We start from the raw sequence: 16,853 nt of genomic DNA on the forward strand, positions 1-16,853 counted from the left end.
TGGGGCCAAAAGTATTTATGACAAAGGCAGCAAAAATTGAACATATGTACACTACCATAGAGCTGCTCATCTTTCTTAGTGAAAATAAACTACTTCTAGCACTATGGTGCAAAACTGAAAAATAAGTGATAAGTGGGCTGAAATTGAATGCTCAGTGTCCTTTACACACACACACACACACACACAAGTACACAAACACATACACACGGAAGGGGTGGGAGGTTCAGTCAAGTTTAAATGCCATGGGCTAGGCGACCAAAATATGTTCCACTTGAGATCACACGTTTGTCTAGTCTCTTTGATCTTGTATCCTTAATACCCTCTAGCAGCAAGAAATTCAGTCTTACAGCATATTCTAACACAATGCTACAAATGTGCTTGCCCTAAATCAAATAATGCAAGCCATTGGTGAATAAAGGTATTTGCAGTAATGTAAAGCTGATTAAAATTAAAACTGCCCCTAAAACACAACTGAAATAGAAAAACCAAGGCACCCAATGGATTAATTATTGAGATCCACAATTACGGCCCTTCGTTGTTTTACAGTGACATAAACGCGACCGACTACAACTCTGAATTCATATCTGTATCTACATCGTATACGTCGTAATACCCACAAAGCTTCAGGCGATGGAAGAGAAACTTATTGCATCGATATGATGACCATCAGTTTAAACAAAGCTATAAAGTGTGTTGCATAGGGTGCCTGCAAGGAAGACATGAAAAACAAGGCAGCTATATGTGCTGTTTGCAGATGTAGAAAGGTCGAGTAAGGTGTGCACCTGAAATGCATGTGCTAGCAGAATGATATGCACCAATTGGAGACAGATTTACAAGGCCAACAACAAGGGCCTCAGCATAATAATCAAACAATTACCCACACAGTCCGATAAGTCACCAGTCGTAGTGCAATTCCTACACTGGCCTTGCAAGAAGGCAACAAAGGCATAAAGCACAATGTAAAAGTGAACAGAAAAATAGGATCATAAAGAAAGAACCCAAAACAAATTGCCACAAGCAGCAAACACCATTTAAACACATAAGTGCCACAAAAGCACGCAGCATATGGTTAACAATAAAAAATAATATCTAAAAGGCTTGCAGACAGCAAAGACACATGTAGCTCATTGCTACAAAAAAAAAAATAAAAAATACATGCAGCATAAGTAAACTAAGCAAAATAGGATCACCAATAAAAAGCTGAAGAGAACAATGCGAAACACAATAGTAAAATATTGACACTGACAACAAAATTTAATACTAGCAGTTAGGGTAAACTGTGCAGCTCGCATTGAAAGCCAAGCGCACCACAGTTATGACAAGAACATGGAGGTGGCAAGACAATCGTAAAACAGTCAATCGTGCCATGCCAGAAGGTAAGCAGAAGCTCAGGCCCCCTTAATCAACTTTGGCAATGGTATGGTAATTAACTGCTCATGACAGACGAATACCCTGGCCCATGGGCATTGTACAAAGCCAAAACAAAGCATAAAAAGTAAAATAAGAATGATGGTCTCAAGGAAATCTTCCTTTTCTTTCAAATCAAATTCAATTCCACACATTTGAACTTGTCAGTCAAAACATCAGCCATTTTGACACTTCAGCCCAGACAAAAAAAAAAAAAAGAACCACGTCGGTGTTGACCACATTTATCCCAAGCAACGTCAGTCAAGCACCAACAGTCATGCAATGTGTGTAGAGTATAACTACACGATAGTTTCACTTCAAGCTTCGTCCTAGGATTACAAAGTCCCAGCAATGGTGCCAATAAACGTAAGGCAGGCAGAATTCCCAGCCGTAATTAAATGGCTGCATTAAGCCATAATAGGCAAAATTATTTTAATTGCAATAGAAGCCCTTTTCTTTTTTTGCTACAGTATTTTTTTAATATTCTGACAAGCTAGTTTTCCAAATATTAAAGGGACACTAAAGCGGAACACTAAACCAGTTTGGACTGATTAACTTTTTCAGAGCCACTGACACACTGGTACATCCATGCGTTTCTGTTCCGCAGCGCCACTGGCATACCCGTGCATTTTCCAGTTTCCACCCGTTTGTGCGCAGTAACAAACTTTTGTATTCTCTCCTTTCCCTTGGTTTCCTCATTCTATGCTTCTTTTCTTTAGTGGCCACGGAACGCCCTCCGTCAGGAGCATGGTTGTAGCGCTTGGTGTGCCCCTAGAGATAAATGGGCTGGCCTGCAGACTTTGTACTTCGGATGGCAATAATTTTCTGTAGCACAAAGGCCACCTTTTTTATGTGTTGCTGCAATTTGTGGCTTGCTGGTAGTAGGTTCTTTTTTTTTTGCATCCGCTGTCTTGGGTAAGGCGTGCTTCCTCCAGGATGTCTTCATGATTTGTCGAAACTCTAATCTGTTGCCTTCTCTTCTACCCATTGCTCTTGTTGCTTTGAGTGGTCAAGTTCAATAAACAAAAGCACATCTAAGCATCCTCACATAAGTGTAACAACGTTTAGGGAAAAAAAACACAGGTGCTCAGTGTGCGTCACCTCCAACAAAGCCCAGCAATAAAAGGGTTAATTATTCTTTGAGAACTCTATTGGTAATTTTTTGATTGCAGGATCATTATTAAAAGAAGAAATAAAGGGCAAAGTTTCACTTTTGAATTTCGTACCTAAACCTCAGCAAAATGTCCAGTCAGATTTCAAGCTTCTTTTTTTTTGCCTTTCAGCCATATTTGCTCAGCAAAACTTCCTTAAACTTGCGATGTCAAGTCTCTGGCTCCCTAAGCACATACTGTAATTCATTTTAGCTGATAAAGAGTTATACAGGCCCCAGCATATGCCATCGAAGTCTATGACATCATGGCAAGTTGGTGCAGTAACTTGAAGGTGACGGCACTACCTGTATTTCATTTTTGTGCGTTCTCTGGCTTACCAAGAGTCTTCTTGCGGCAAGGGTTGTCTTTTTGGTATTAAAGCGAAATCATTTTCTTCTTTAGTGTCCCTTCAAGTTTGAGAAACTTATTCAGATCTTGTAAATGAAATGAATCTAATAGCCCAGAATATTTTCCACAGGTAGAAGCTATCATGTGTTCACAAAGTAATGATATCACTTCGTGTGGTATTTTGTACAGAAAGACATGGGCACAACACAGGCCTTGCATATGTGCTGCACTCACTTTCCTTTGCAGCATTTGCATCTTGTGCACATTACGAGAAAGAAGAAAGTCCTGCGAAGCTCACAGCCCACAAGATGAAGGGAGCACCACTGTCGATGCAAAGGGGTGACCGTTGTGCGTTAGGAAGAATGCTGCAAGCTCAACAGCAAGAAGCCAACTGTAGGAAGTAATATAAGCCCACTGGTTGCTAGAGGGTTACTGCAGTGGCAAAGCCTGCTACCCATTATTAGATATTTATGCCGTTTCAACATATCACGAATGAACATACCGGTATATACGTGACAGAAAAGCTCAGCTGTTTCAAGCTAGAAAGTAATCCCACACAACCAATGGAATCTTTACAAAAAAAAAAAAATCTTGGTGACCATACTTTGCCTTAACACATTGCACCGACTCCCCAGGCTTCATGCACATCACTGACAAGAGGCATGCAAACCATCCCATCTCAATTCGATATTGTTTGATTCTAAAATGGAGGACAACGCACAGAAGAAACAAGAGCAAACACTAAAGGCTACCAATACAAGCAGCAGTACCACAGTTTTGCAGCCATCAAGCCAGAAAAGCATCACATGGTAGAGTTTATCCAGTCAGTGCAACATTGGTCTACACATGAGATCACTGAGCCTCACAACTTGTGTTGTTGTGCCAATACCAGCACACGTATGTGGCCTCCCCTTGCAACTCACTTTGCTGGGATAGTGAAGCTGGACAAATGTACTGCAAGAATGCAGGTTACATATATCCTCACGGGTGTAGAATTGACTATGCATGCCGATACTCAATAAAGCAAAACACAGGGCAGAATTGAATATAAATGTATGTTTCATTGTTTGCCAATTACACTGATATTTTGTAACACCTACACGAGATTAGTCTGGTACAGTTTTGTAGTTTTGATAACTCACGTCTACAGTCACTTTTATTAATGCAGCCCTGTACAAAGTTTCTACATATACACATATATACAGGGTGTAAGCAAGCCCAAGCGATAAGACTTGAGAAACGCATATAAGTGCTTCTTTTTAATCACACCGGTCAAAAAAATGCAGCCTTTGAAAACAAGTGCTAAGGATCACTGGCAAAATCTCCAGCTGTCAGGTATCGGTCACTGGCTTGTGCGACTATGGTGCAACTATAAATTCTCTGCACATCAAAATTCCCTAAAGTAGACCTAACATTTTTGGAGAACTGATGTGTTAAACACTGCACATTCAAGCAGCGCTTTTGTTCCCTCTAGAGAATGAACCAACATGCACGCCTGTTTTTTTTGTTTTTTTGAATGATACGTACAAAGAAACTGGAAGATTTTCTGCAAAAAGTTGTTGAGCTACTTCCCACTTGTTTTGCAGTGATTAGCATACACAGAAACAAAACATTTCTCAACATAGAGCAGTGGAATTTTGGTGCAAACCCATGATGCATGGAGCCATCTGTAATATTTTAATGTGACCAGTACTCCAATAAATACAGCTCTTGATAAGGAGCTTCCTTCAACTCCGTTTAATGGCTAAGCACTTAAAGGATAAGAGAAAATGTAAAGTGGCAGCAAATTCTAAATACGTATTACTCATCTAATTAATATCACTTTAACTCGAACATCTGTTACCCAACACAGCTGACTAATTTCTCAAGTTACACTACATCATTAAATGCACAAACACTACTATGCTTAGACAATGCACTGCATGCTTCACGGCCTTCTTCAATAATAACATATATTTTGCACTAAGCGCCATATTCCCTCATTATACTGAAAGGTATCATGCTCACTGCCAAAGGATGCTTTAATCTTCTTCAAGCCCAGATGGCCTTCATAAAAATCTACTTATAGCCTGTGCGTGTATATATATATATACTTATACATACATATATCCAGGTACTCAAACTAACCACAACTATTTTTAATCAAAACTTCTTTTACCCCAACAACTCACTCACTGGAGAAAAAAAAACAGGTAAAAGAGCTGGGCTCAGTGACCAAGATTCACTGAAAAAGCAAGTTCTCTACACATCGAATATGCTACAGGCAAAGACAAGATGCCTGGAAAAATAGCCACTAAAGTATGCCTTCACTAACAGGTGCTTAAAAATCAGGTGGAGCATTGGTAACAATTGCAGTGGGCAGAAAGCAAAAGAAAATTGTGAGGCCCCATTACACTGCACTAAAGGGACAGTTCCTTCTAGTTCATTATAACAGGCATCAAATGACCAAACAGCAATAAAGTGAACAGCAGTGTTCCCTTCTAGGTCCCACATTCATCCAGCCTTCTAATGCAACCTAATTACGTCCAATGACAAAGCAGAGCAACTTTCATGATGAGGTCACCAAAGTAACCAGTCTTCTCCAGTTGCACATTGCCTTAGCCACATAGAAGGCCACGTTGCACCCTCCATGTACATCAAAGGCTGAATGCCATGTCAATGCCATTTGAACACAGTGTTGCTGCATTACAGCAGATTCTTTATGAAGAAAATAAAACCTTTGAAGTGTTATCACAAAAAAATCTGCACTAGCGATGTTGGAGCATTGCCAGGTAGTTAACTATGACCAAGACTTTACCTGCCTGCACAAATAATAGCTCGCTTCTTTACCCTAAAAACACCTAAGTTTAGACCTTGCAGACTTTTCAACAGAAAGAATTAAAAGCGAAATACATTCCCTAAAAAAAAGGCTGTCAAAAAACTAATGTGCATGCACACACACACACACATACACACACATAAACACACACTGTTCAAGACGTTTATATTGCCACAGGAGTTTCAGCTGCCCAAAACTCCTCTCCCAAACGCCTTTTCTTCACCACATGGCAATCACACACTTGCCATGAATAAAAACAGAAGATGCATCCAAATTGTCAAAAATGTCCCCTAATAAAAGTGTGGTGCTAGTTTACACAGTGCATTCTGTCAGCAGCTCCATATGCAAAAGCCAACTTCATTAAAGCTTTCTTGCCATGCACTACAGCCAATTGTCGATTATCCCCGTCAACCACAAGAATTAACTGTGAGAGCAAGACCTGAATAATACAAACAGCACACTGTGTAAGCTCCTCTTTTCTTTTCTCAACTGGATGATAGAACTAGTCACACACAGATCTGCCTCCACAAGGGCAAAAATGTCTGGTCAACATTTGAATAAATACAGAACCTTGCCGCAGCAAAGCACACTGCGAACTCCACATACAGATATATGCACATATACAAACACATGGCAACACATTATACACAAGTATGTGGGTGAGAGAGAGAGAACAATGCCAATGGTGTAGTGGGGGCGGGGGTGGAGGTGAGTTGTGGGATGTGGCAGGTGTGTGTGAAGGGTGGAGAGAGCCGAACCTAGATGTGGGTCGCCTCCTGTGTGTCCCAATCATCGTCGTCTGTGGTGTCACTCTCAGAGCCTGGCCCATCGATATCACTGCTGGGATCGTCCCCTCCAGCACCTGAGGGGCACAGGTGGCTTGGGGACACAAATTTGAGTGATACCTGGACAGAAAATTAAGGGGGAAGAATGACAGAGCTGCCATAAATCAATCATCATCAGTCTATTACTCATTCTGTCACTGTAATGGAGCATCTGTTATCTGCCCGACACACTAAGGCTCCATTCATTGTTTAAAGGGGCCCTTGCAACACCTTGTCAAGTATTCATTGAATGACCATGCTCTACGAGTTTAGAATAACAGAGCTGAGCTAGTTGGTAGGTATTCATGTTAAAAGTGTGTCTTTGAGACATGTGCGTTAGATGCTCTCTGCTGCATCAGTGGCCCAATGTTTATGATGCTCGTATGCCAACCCAGAACGCATGGGTTCGATCTCAGCTGCAGCGGTCGCATATCAATGGAGGAAACATGCTAGAGGATTGTGTACGGTACCGAAATTATTCAGAGCCCTTCACCACAGCGTCTCTCACAGTTTAGTCTCTTTGGAATGTTACACCCCACAAACCACCAAACCAACTGAGACATGCGTATCTTTGTGTGTGCAGCTTCGAATTCTGTGTGCTTGGTGCCATGGCGCCACCTCCTATGCTGTCAGCAACAGTCGGTGGCAGAGATCAGCAATGCTGCGACGACGTCACTGTAGCCCAAATACAAGCAAATCAGACCACTTCCAAGTGTAGCATGAGCCATGATATTGTAACGCGGTGCTGGAAGAGCGCGAAAGAAGAACGAAGAAGAAGAACGGACGCGAGGGATTTGGTGCTCGGCATCATCGGATCGTCCCTTGTCTTTTGCCTGCCGCTTCATTGACCTCATTGTAAATAAACCCATATCATCTGTAACAATATTAAGCTGCTCTAATCCAAATAAAACTATTTTCATGGCTTAACTTTTCCAGACTGTTTTTCTGTCCCCGCCAGGTCCGAAAAATCGGTCAGCAACTGTAAGTACTGTGGTAGCGGGCTCAATAGGAGACAGGTGACCAACTCAAGACACGTAGAGATTGAAATAGCACAGGTGCAGTATGCCTGGGGCCACCTTGCATGGGTCAGGTTCAGCAAGCGTTGCCTTGCGATCAGCCGCTTGACACACCCGCAGCAGCGGCCGCTCGATGCGGATGAGCTCCGCTAGCGCGCCAAACTACGCTCAGAGTAGAAAGGAGAGAAGGAATGCATCACTATGAAAGTTAAAGGCCGTTAAGTGCCAGCAAATGTCATAATATGCAACGAAAACTCTGCCTGCAATTTCGCAGTGAGCACCTTCAATACAGCACGCATGTATTTTTTTTCCCTGCTGTTATGCCCGAAGCCGCAAAATATCGTGATAAACGCTCGACTTGCGTTGAATATTCTATCTGCAGACGCACAACAATACAGTATTGCAAAAGCGGTTCTTTAATGAAGCACATGACCTGGACACACTTCTTTTCACAGCCGGCTGACACAAGTGTTCTGGCACCAGATGAACAACTGCAGTTTGAGTTGTTAGACCATCGGAAGCACGTATGACAACTTTATTTAGATGTCAATGGCTTTCTTTTGTGTCATATGTTTCTCATAGAATGAACCTTATTATCTTTAGGCCATCAGAAGAGAGAAAGCAACACATGAGCGCACTACTGCAGGCGCTCACTGGGAAATTGCCGGCAGAGTTTTCGTTGCATAATATGACATTTGTTGGCACTTAACGGCCTTTAACTCTCACAGTGATGCATTGCTTCTCTCGTTTCTCCTCCGAGCATAGTTTGGCGCACAAGCGGAGCTCATCCGCAGTCGAAGCGGCACTCATCTAATGCGAGTTCCCGCAGCATCGAGCGGCTGCTGCTGCGGGTTTGTCAAGCGGCTGATCGCAAGGCAAGGCTTGCTGAACCATGACCCCTGGCTGCGCATTTGTTGGTGTGGAGCTGCTCATTTGTAATTATATCATGTGCAAGTAATTTTAACAACTTATATCCGAGTTTCAGCACATAATGAACGACGCGGCCGCTAGGCTGGCATGGTCACATTTGACGCACTATAACTTGTTAGCAACCAAAATAATGCAACGTTTGTTTCAGCAGAATGGTAGACAACGTCCTTGACTTCAATCAGAGGGATTTAAAAAAAAATTAAAAATGGCCTTTTTGAGGAAAATCATTTTCAAAGTTCAGCGTTTTTGGTAAATCACTTACATTTCAGCCGACTTATCGAGTAAAACGGAGCGCGATAAAACCACGCAAATTATTTTAAAAGAGAGCAAAAGTATCAAAGTTAGTATGTACCGATTTTTATCATCCTCACTTTAACTTGCTTGCAGCAATAAATTCCTGAAATACAGGTATTTTGTGCAATTTGCCAAGTTTGTGATTTTTTTCGTCAAAAGTGCTTCGACAAGCAAGGGAAATAATAGACTCATAAGATTGTATTTCACTTGTTCTTTAAGGGGAATAAATATTGTGACAAAGAAGTGCACTGTTTTTTCCCTAGGTGCACTCAAAATTCAGATATCGCGAAATTGGCGGAAAAGCGTTTTTTGCGGCCAAAATTTGTATATTTTTTTTTTCAGGCGAAGAAATTTTTTTCCGCACAACTGCGAATCTATTGTTCTGGGTGTAATGCCTAGATCTACAGTATATTTCATCAAAATTGGGAATGGTGACCGGGACCTCGTGTTCGATCTTATCTGGACACACCCTGGAGAGTATTGACACTGCATACCAAGGAAACAAGAAATGCCCCTTTTTCAATGTCTCTAAATCATGTCAGTACTCCTTTAAAAGATCTTTAAAACCCCATCAAAGTTATTTAAAGGGTAACGAGTGGCATCTCATGTAGCACATCCTTACTACAGCAACGTTTCCAGAGCACTACAGATGGCTAGACACAAAAATTATGTGGGCAATATCCAACCTTGCTGGACTTTCTTGTATTGGGTAACGTTCACGAGTTTGCTTCCACTCTTCTTTTTTATTTAGTACTCCATAAAAAAAACATTGGCACGAATCAAATGAACTTCAGCTTCGTGCCCTGCTTGCTTGACAAAAGTACAATAAAAAAAAGAATGAAAAGAAAGCACAAGAAGTTCAGGACGTTCTGGCATGAAAGGCTCCCAAGATAAGCCACGAAATAAAAAAGAAAATGTCATCAAAACCTCCGGAGCTCAACAAAGCCGAGCGACAACAATGCTATCATGTTCACCAAACTGATCCACTTCTCCACTCAGTCTGATGAAGTTGCAGCATTGAAAACTGTCACACACCGAAAAAAACAAAAGTGTTTTGGTCTAAATTGCAAGAAAGTAAGGTGACAACCTGAATTACTGCACCTCCCCTTATGGTGGTCACGTTTACTGTTTCGCAACATCGCGCGCACACGTATTCGAAGAATCTACAGCATGACTGGCATCGCGAATTTCGGTCACGGATTTGCACTGGTTCAACAGAAGTCTTGCAAGTCAGCCTTATCAGAGAACATCCACACAATTTCATACAACTGGTAGCAGTGCCACTGGCAACTGCGAGCAGCTCCAAAAAAGTCCACTGTCTACCGTCCTTCTTTTCTGTTTTGAATCGCAATAGAAAGCATACCGTCTGAAATGTCCAACCTTGCAGCAGTTTCTCTGGAAAGTGAGTAGAAATATTAACAACAGAATTTTTATATCTGCGTTCGGTCTTCTTCCATTGGTGTAGGGACGCCCACAACATTGGTTGGTGGACGCGATGACTATTGTAGTGCCGGTGAAAGTTGAAAACTGGAACCACATGCAGTTTTTGCAGGCTTCTTTAGGTTTTGTTTAATAATAAAACAAATACCGTAGTGGTTGTTTAAAGCACGCAAAATGTCAAATAAAGCATTATTACTACAGTCTCTCCAGCTTTGTTTGTCAGCCTGAAAAACCACTGCATTCGAGCGGAAAACTTCGTCTGTTCCAGCAACACTGGTACGCCGGCGTTGTGAAACGAACTGTAGTGGTTTCACTCATGCCAAACGTGCAACTAAAACGACCGTGAGACGTGCTTCACAGAAGAACAGAAGGTCCCTGCTGTTTTTCAGTAACGTTTAGGTGTTCTGTGTTGCATATGCGACATGACAGCCCAGACGGACGCCTTGGTGATGCGGAACCGGAAGGCAAAATCTTCTTCAATGTAGAACCTTGGCGAATAATACTGGTATGCACTTTACGCATGAGGACTCATGGGCATGGTTCGAAAATTCCCTGAAGTCAGTGTTCTGCTCTTCGCATATCTTTTTTTTTTCCTTTTCTTACGAGCGGCGCCGAACGCCGTGCTTGCGTGGCTTGCGTTTCTCCGTCATACGCAGGCAGGCAAATGCGTCGCCGGCAGCGCCACCGGGCACCTTTTTGAACGCGTGAGGAAAAAAAGCAAAAATTACTCTGATGCAAAGGAAAGTTGCCAAAAGTGTTGGAGCAGTGTCCTCACCGAAAAAAAAAGCAGTCATTTGTGGCAAAAGTACCTGTTAGTTGCGAGTGGTTTCACTGGGAATTTAGCCTATGCTTCAGAGTCCAGAAGAGCTTCTCTCGAGTTTGGGATTATAAAGAGCGAGCTCTGTGATATCTTGAAGCAAGCAACTGCGCCTTTCTTTCTCACCGTTCGAGATCACTTGCAAGATACTAGCCTTGTCAACAACATCAGTTTCCTCAATTATCCTGATAGCTTGGCAGATGAGCGAGAGCTAGTTGCTTTAGCACTACTACCTCTACAGCTACTCATGCTTGTTCATTGACATTTGGCAATAACAAAAACACTAGGCTCATGCGAATAGTAAATTTTAGGTTCGAAGCGAATAGTGATTTCTCCGAATAATTTCGAATCGAATTCGAATAGTGTATATCACATATTATAAATAAAAATGAGCATATTTGTCATGACCCAACTAACCTGCACAATATTTTTTTAAAATTGGAACAAGGCATGTGCAAATGTCATTCTTTTTGGTTTAAAGGGAAGTGGAAGCAACTCAGGATACTAGCAGGATTTGACTTTCGGTAGAATGCAAGTGATAACCTGTAAAGTATGTTACGTTTTAAACTTTACTATTAGAGCTTGTTATAAGCCGGTATAACAAGTTTTTAAACTTAAAAAATTATGAATCGATGTGCAGGTAATTTGTTCATTTATCCTTGAAGTGGGGCTTTGCAGCAGAGCGGATTTCCCCTGGATAGTTGTTTTCATGACACAGCACTCTTACACTGCAGTGAAACCACCTTTACAGGGGATTGCATGCAGTCTATTCGTTCATTTTGAATACTTCGAAATTTAGAATAATTTAAATTAATTTCGAAGCGAATTCAAATACTGCAATATTCATTCAAATATTCGAACTGCTTGAATATTTCCACAAGCCTCATCATCATCATCAGCCTGTCTACGCCCACTGCAGGGCAAAGGCCTCTCCCATGTTCCACCAATCAACCCGGTCCTGTGCTTTCTGCTGCCACGTAATACCTGCAAACTTCTTAATCTCATCTACCCACCTAATTTTCTGTCTCCCCCTCACGTGTTTGCCATCTCTTGGAATCCAGTCAGTTACCCTTAATGACCACCGGTTATCCTGCCGACGTGCTACGTGCCCGGCCCATATCCATTTCTTCTTCTTGATTTCAACTATGATGTCCTTAACGCCCGTTTGTTCCCTGACCCACTCTGCTCTCTTCCTGTCTCTTAAGGTTACACCTATCATTTTCCTTTCCATCGCTCGCTGCGTCGTCCTCAATTTAAGTTGAACCCTCTTTGTAAGTCTCCAGGTTTCTGCTCCATAGGTAAGTACCGGCAAGATGCAGCTGTTATATACCTTCCTCTTCAGGGATAGTGGTAGATTACCATTCATGATTTGATAATGCTTGCCGAATGAGCCCCAACCCATCCTTATTCTTCGTTATTTCACTCTCATGGTTCGGCTCCGCGGTTACTACCTGTCCTAAGTAGACGTACTCCTTTACAACTTCCAGTGTCTCGCCACCTATCGCAAAGCGCTGTTCTCTGCCAAGATTGTTCCACGTTACTTTAGTTTTATGCATATTAATTTTCAGAGCTACTCTTCTACTTTCCGTATCCAGTTCAGTAATCATGAGCTGCAATTCGTCTCCCGCGTTACTCATCAATGCAATGTCATCAGCGAATCGTAGGTTACTGAGATACTCTCCATTAACTCTTATCCCTAACTCTTCCCAATCTAGGGCCCTGAAAACCTCCTGTAAACACGCGGTAAATAACATTGGAGAGATCGTGTCTCCCTGCCGTACGCCCTTCTTTATTGGGATTCTGTCGCTTTCTTTATGGCTGTGGATCCTCTGTAGATTTCTTCCATTATGTTTATATAGGCTTCGTCGATGCCTTGATTCCGCAGTGCCTGCATGACTGCTGATGTCTCCACCGAATCAAATGCCTTCTCGTAATCTATGAAGGCTATGTATAGGGGTTGGTTGTATTCCGCGCATTTCTCTATCACCTGATTGATAGTACAGTCGAACCCGGGTATATCGAACTCGCCAAAAAACGTTTATTAGTTCGATATATGGCATAATTCGATATAGGCCTGCTATAGAATTTGATGACACAAAGGCACATACCTATAAGAAAAGTACTCCCTACTCTGGAATAAAATAGTCCTGGATTTTCTTCTGTTTCAACGACTTCGCTGCCTGCGACAGCACGTACGCCTCCACGTTGTCCAACGAGTCGGAGCAGCCTTCCATATTCACGCAATAGCGCCGGACCAACGCAAGTGCACTAATCACTTCGGAGGATGTAGGCAACGGGCCATCGTCAATTTCCTTATTGCTGTCGCTTTGGCTCGTGGTCAGCACGACGTCTGCAACGTAGTCCTCATCTTGTAGCTGGCCCATGATGGCGACATCATCGTCCGCACTGACGAACTCGTCGAATGTCGATCCGTACGTGGCGGCGACGTCAGACTTCTCACCGCGCTCGACTCGATTTATGATTTCGAGTTTCGCGGCGAACGGCAAAGTCTGCCTCTTTGCAGAAGCCATGACGACAGCGCGCCAAGAAAGTTCACAGAGCGCTAACAGGCAACACCACCAGCACGGACCACGCTGAATGAGGACTCGAGGAAAAGAGGCAGCAGCAGGCACGCAAGCATAAAGAAAACATGGCGCTCACTTGTACCGCCTCCGCGCCTCGAAGAAAGCACGACGGCCTCTGATTGGCTGTAAGCGCTGCAAGCAGGCCAGGATCATTTTTTGCAGGGGGGTGTTCGCCTGTGCACAGCCGGGTCTAAACCACTTTTTCTAGGGTGGCGCCGGCAGTTTTCCCCGCCACCGCGAGGGAGAGGCAACTTGCTGGGGCACTTTTGAGGCACATGGAGTTTGATATATCGGTTGTCGTTGCTATTTTCGTTCGATGTAACAGTAACTTTTGCTATATATTCTCAATGTAAATATACCGTGTTTAGAAATTGTTCGATATACGGGATAATTTGATATAAACGGGTTCGATATAGTCGGGCTCGACTGTATGAATATGGTCTATTGTTGAGAATCCTGTACGAAATCCTGCCTGGTCCCTTGGTTGATTGAACTCTAATGTCGTATTAATTCCACAAGCCTAAAAAACACCGAATTGGGCGCTGACCCACAGCCGGCATGACACAGAATATGGAACCATGAAGTGCAGAGTAGGGCGCAATACGATGCGCAGGGGCTCTCACATGCTCTCCCTCTCCGCTGCTCCCAAGGCGAGGAGAGCATTGAGGTGCACCCTTGCCCTCTAGCCGCTTCTGGAAAAGATGCTGCTCCGCTTTGCTGGCCGCTCTATATCGCATGGCACACGACTTGAAAAATGAAATTGCCATAACCGTGTGCAACTGGCCCATTCAATCACTGGCCCCAGCAGTAGCTTCAATTTAATGCCTTGGTCTTCCTTTGCAGCAGCAGTGAAACTTTGTTGTATACACGGGAATCTCAATGATATGGTCATGGCGCGTACTACAACGTTCTGGGTTATACGAATTTTTCTGTGGTCCCGGCCAAGGGCTATTATCCTGCAATGTGCTAGCATGGGTTCTCAAAGTGGGTTTTGCAGAACAAAGACAAGTTGAGTTCCGCGAGCGATCAGAAGAGATACAACCCGCTCTCGTTTTACCTCCATTAGCATTTAATTTATGACTTTGACGAGAAAACTTGCAAGAAATTTTTGCATTTAACGAAGCCATCGTACGTCGCATCCGCACATCCAAAGTGTGCAGGTAGCGAGAGGCCCATGTGGTAGCAGCACTAAAGACTCGTCTTCTAGCACGTGCCATGAAGTTTGTGCGATATGCAGGCCCGCGGTGACAGAGATTGTGAAGCACTGGTAAATGCTCGTGAGCGCAGTTCATAACACATGCGCCGCAGGGATCAATTCGGTGATTCTGCAAGTCGAGATATGGAAGATATTGCCTGTTCAAATGACATTAATGGGCATGCGGGGCGCTTCGTGGCTCATGGCGTTCAGATGGCTCAGTTTTAAATGCGAACATATTTCTTAGTCGGGCTATGTCAGGCATCCAGCGTTGTCCGCGGCGCCCTCTCCCATAGCAACAGCTGCGGGCACACGCGCTTATCCTCACCCCTAGCAACCGGAGCATGTGGTGCGTGAGTGTTGGAGAGGGTAGGTGCAGTGCTTTGCCGCTCCTTCTCTCGCCGTTCGCTCTCTCTCCTCCCTGTGCCCCACTTTCCCATCCGCTTGCGCCTCACTCTCGACCGTTCGCTGGCTGGGCGCCTCTCAAGGCGATGGCAGAAGTCGGTGAAGGCGAATGTCTGACGGCAATGGTACCCTCTCTCGGCGCAAGAAATGCATTCGCATTTCCTCACGATTCCCTTCGGGGAGGTGGGGGCATTTTTTTTTATACATGCTGATTTACCACTGCACTATGTCACTTTTGTCAAAAAAAAAACGCGCAATGAGCTCTTTGAAATGTGCAAGAGGCATCGCTTCGTGCCAGCTGTACGCTACACAAGCATTTCGGCTTAGCCTAATGACCGGAAACAGGCTTCTGTACATCTGGCGCTTCGTTTGCGTAAACACATTGCTTACGCCATGCGGTGCCTGAAGCATGCATCAGCAGGCGCTGTATGTGACTCGTGGCGTGGCATGGGCGGAAGGGGGGGAGGGGGGTACCACTAGCCTATCAATGTATTATGGGAGTCCCATGTCAATGTCAATGACCTTCGAGATGAAACATAACAGCCCAATGCGGCGGCGTCAATACTGTGGTTGCGCGCATTGAGAGCTCGTCGTCAGTGCATCTTCACCAGTGTATTGCCCAGCATGTGCAACTTCATAAAACTGAATTACAGTTAAAGTCAGATACAATTTAAAGGGACACTAAAGAGAAAAACGGTTTTTCTCATATTAGTAAATTTTTTTCCCCAATTCCAATACTACCACGCTTGCCTCGAGAAGATGCTTGGTAAGCGAAAAAACGCGCAAAAGAAAAATGTAGGTGGCAAAGCCACTGATATTCCCCCACCAAATGTCGTGACATCATAGATTTTGACGGCATCTACTAGCTCCTATGTAGTTCCTAATCAGTAAAAATGAAGTAAATTGTCCTCTGAGGGGGCCATAGACTTAATATTCATTCCAAGTTTCAGGAAATTTTATTGAACCAATATTTCCAAAACACGAAAAATGCACTTTGAAATCTGTGACACCACGTGCGGCGACTTCGGCGTGAAATTCAAAAATGAAACTTTGACCTTGATTTTCTTCTGAATTAATGAACCTATGATGGTGAAATTAACATTAAAATTTGTAAAGTACAATTCATCAATCTAAACCAATATACTGATTCACTTTAGTGTCCCTTTAAGAAGGCAGGAGAGGCCCCGCCCAGACGATCGAAGCGTGACGACCACTTGTCTCCACAGCTAAAGAGACTGTCCTGCTCATGAACCGGACGGCAGAATCACCAGCCATCTAGCTCATGACGTTCTCAAACATGAGGCCCATGGCCCTTTCGCTAGTGGCTCTGCCCGCACGTAACTATCTTCGTCCCATATTTTTTTTTCTTAAGTACCGTATATACTCGAATGTAACGCGAATTATTTTTCCAGATTCTTGCTACCTAAAGTCAACCCTCGCGTCAAAATCGAATACCAAAATAACTATATTTTCTTCCTGGGCGCAATGAAAAGTCATCCCTCGCATTACAATCATGGTCGCGCTACAATCGGGTAAATACGGTATGTTCATGAACTACCGTATTTTCCAGTGTATAAGACGCACCTTTTTTCCTAGATTTTCGCTGGTGCGTCTTATATACGC

At 43.4% G+C, this 16,853-nt stretch overlaps 1 protein-coding gene across 1 annotated transcript in view; it reads right to left on the bottom strand.

The window, feature by feature from the left end:
• Positions 1 to 2,293: 2,293 nt before the first annotated feature.
• LOC119396881 (phosphatidylinositol 3,4,5-trisphosphate 3-phosphatase and dual-specificity protein phosphatase PTEN) overlaps positions 2,294 to 16,853 on the bottom strand; it is a gene marked incomplete at its 5' end in the record, with an annotated part of 68,805 nt that continues 54,245 nt past the window's right edge. Inside the window, 1 exon segment of the mRNA XM_037664241.2 lies at positions 2,294 to 6,629. Within this exon segment, the coding sequence (XP_037520169.1) occupies positions 6,483 to 6,629 (147 nt within the window).

Source organism: Rhipicephalus sanguineus, chromosome 1 (assembly GCF_013339695.2).
Source record: "Rhipicephalus sanguineus isolate Rsan-2018 chromosome 1, BIME_Rsan_1.4, whole genome shotgun sequence".
NCBI classification, from domain to species: domain Eukaryota; kingdom Metazoa; phylum Arthropoda; class Arachnida; order Ixodida; family Ixodidae; genus Rhipicephalus; species Rhipicephalus sanguineus.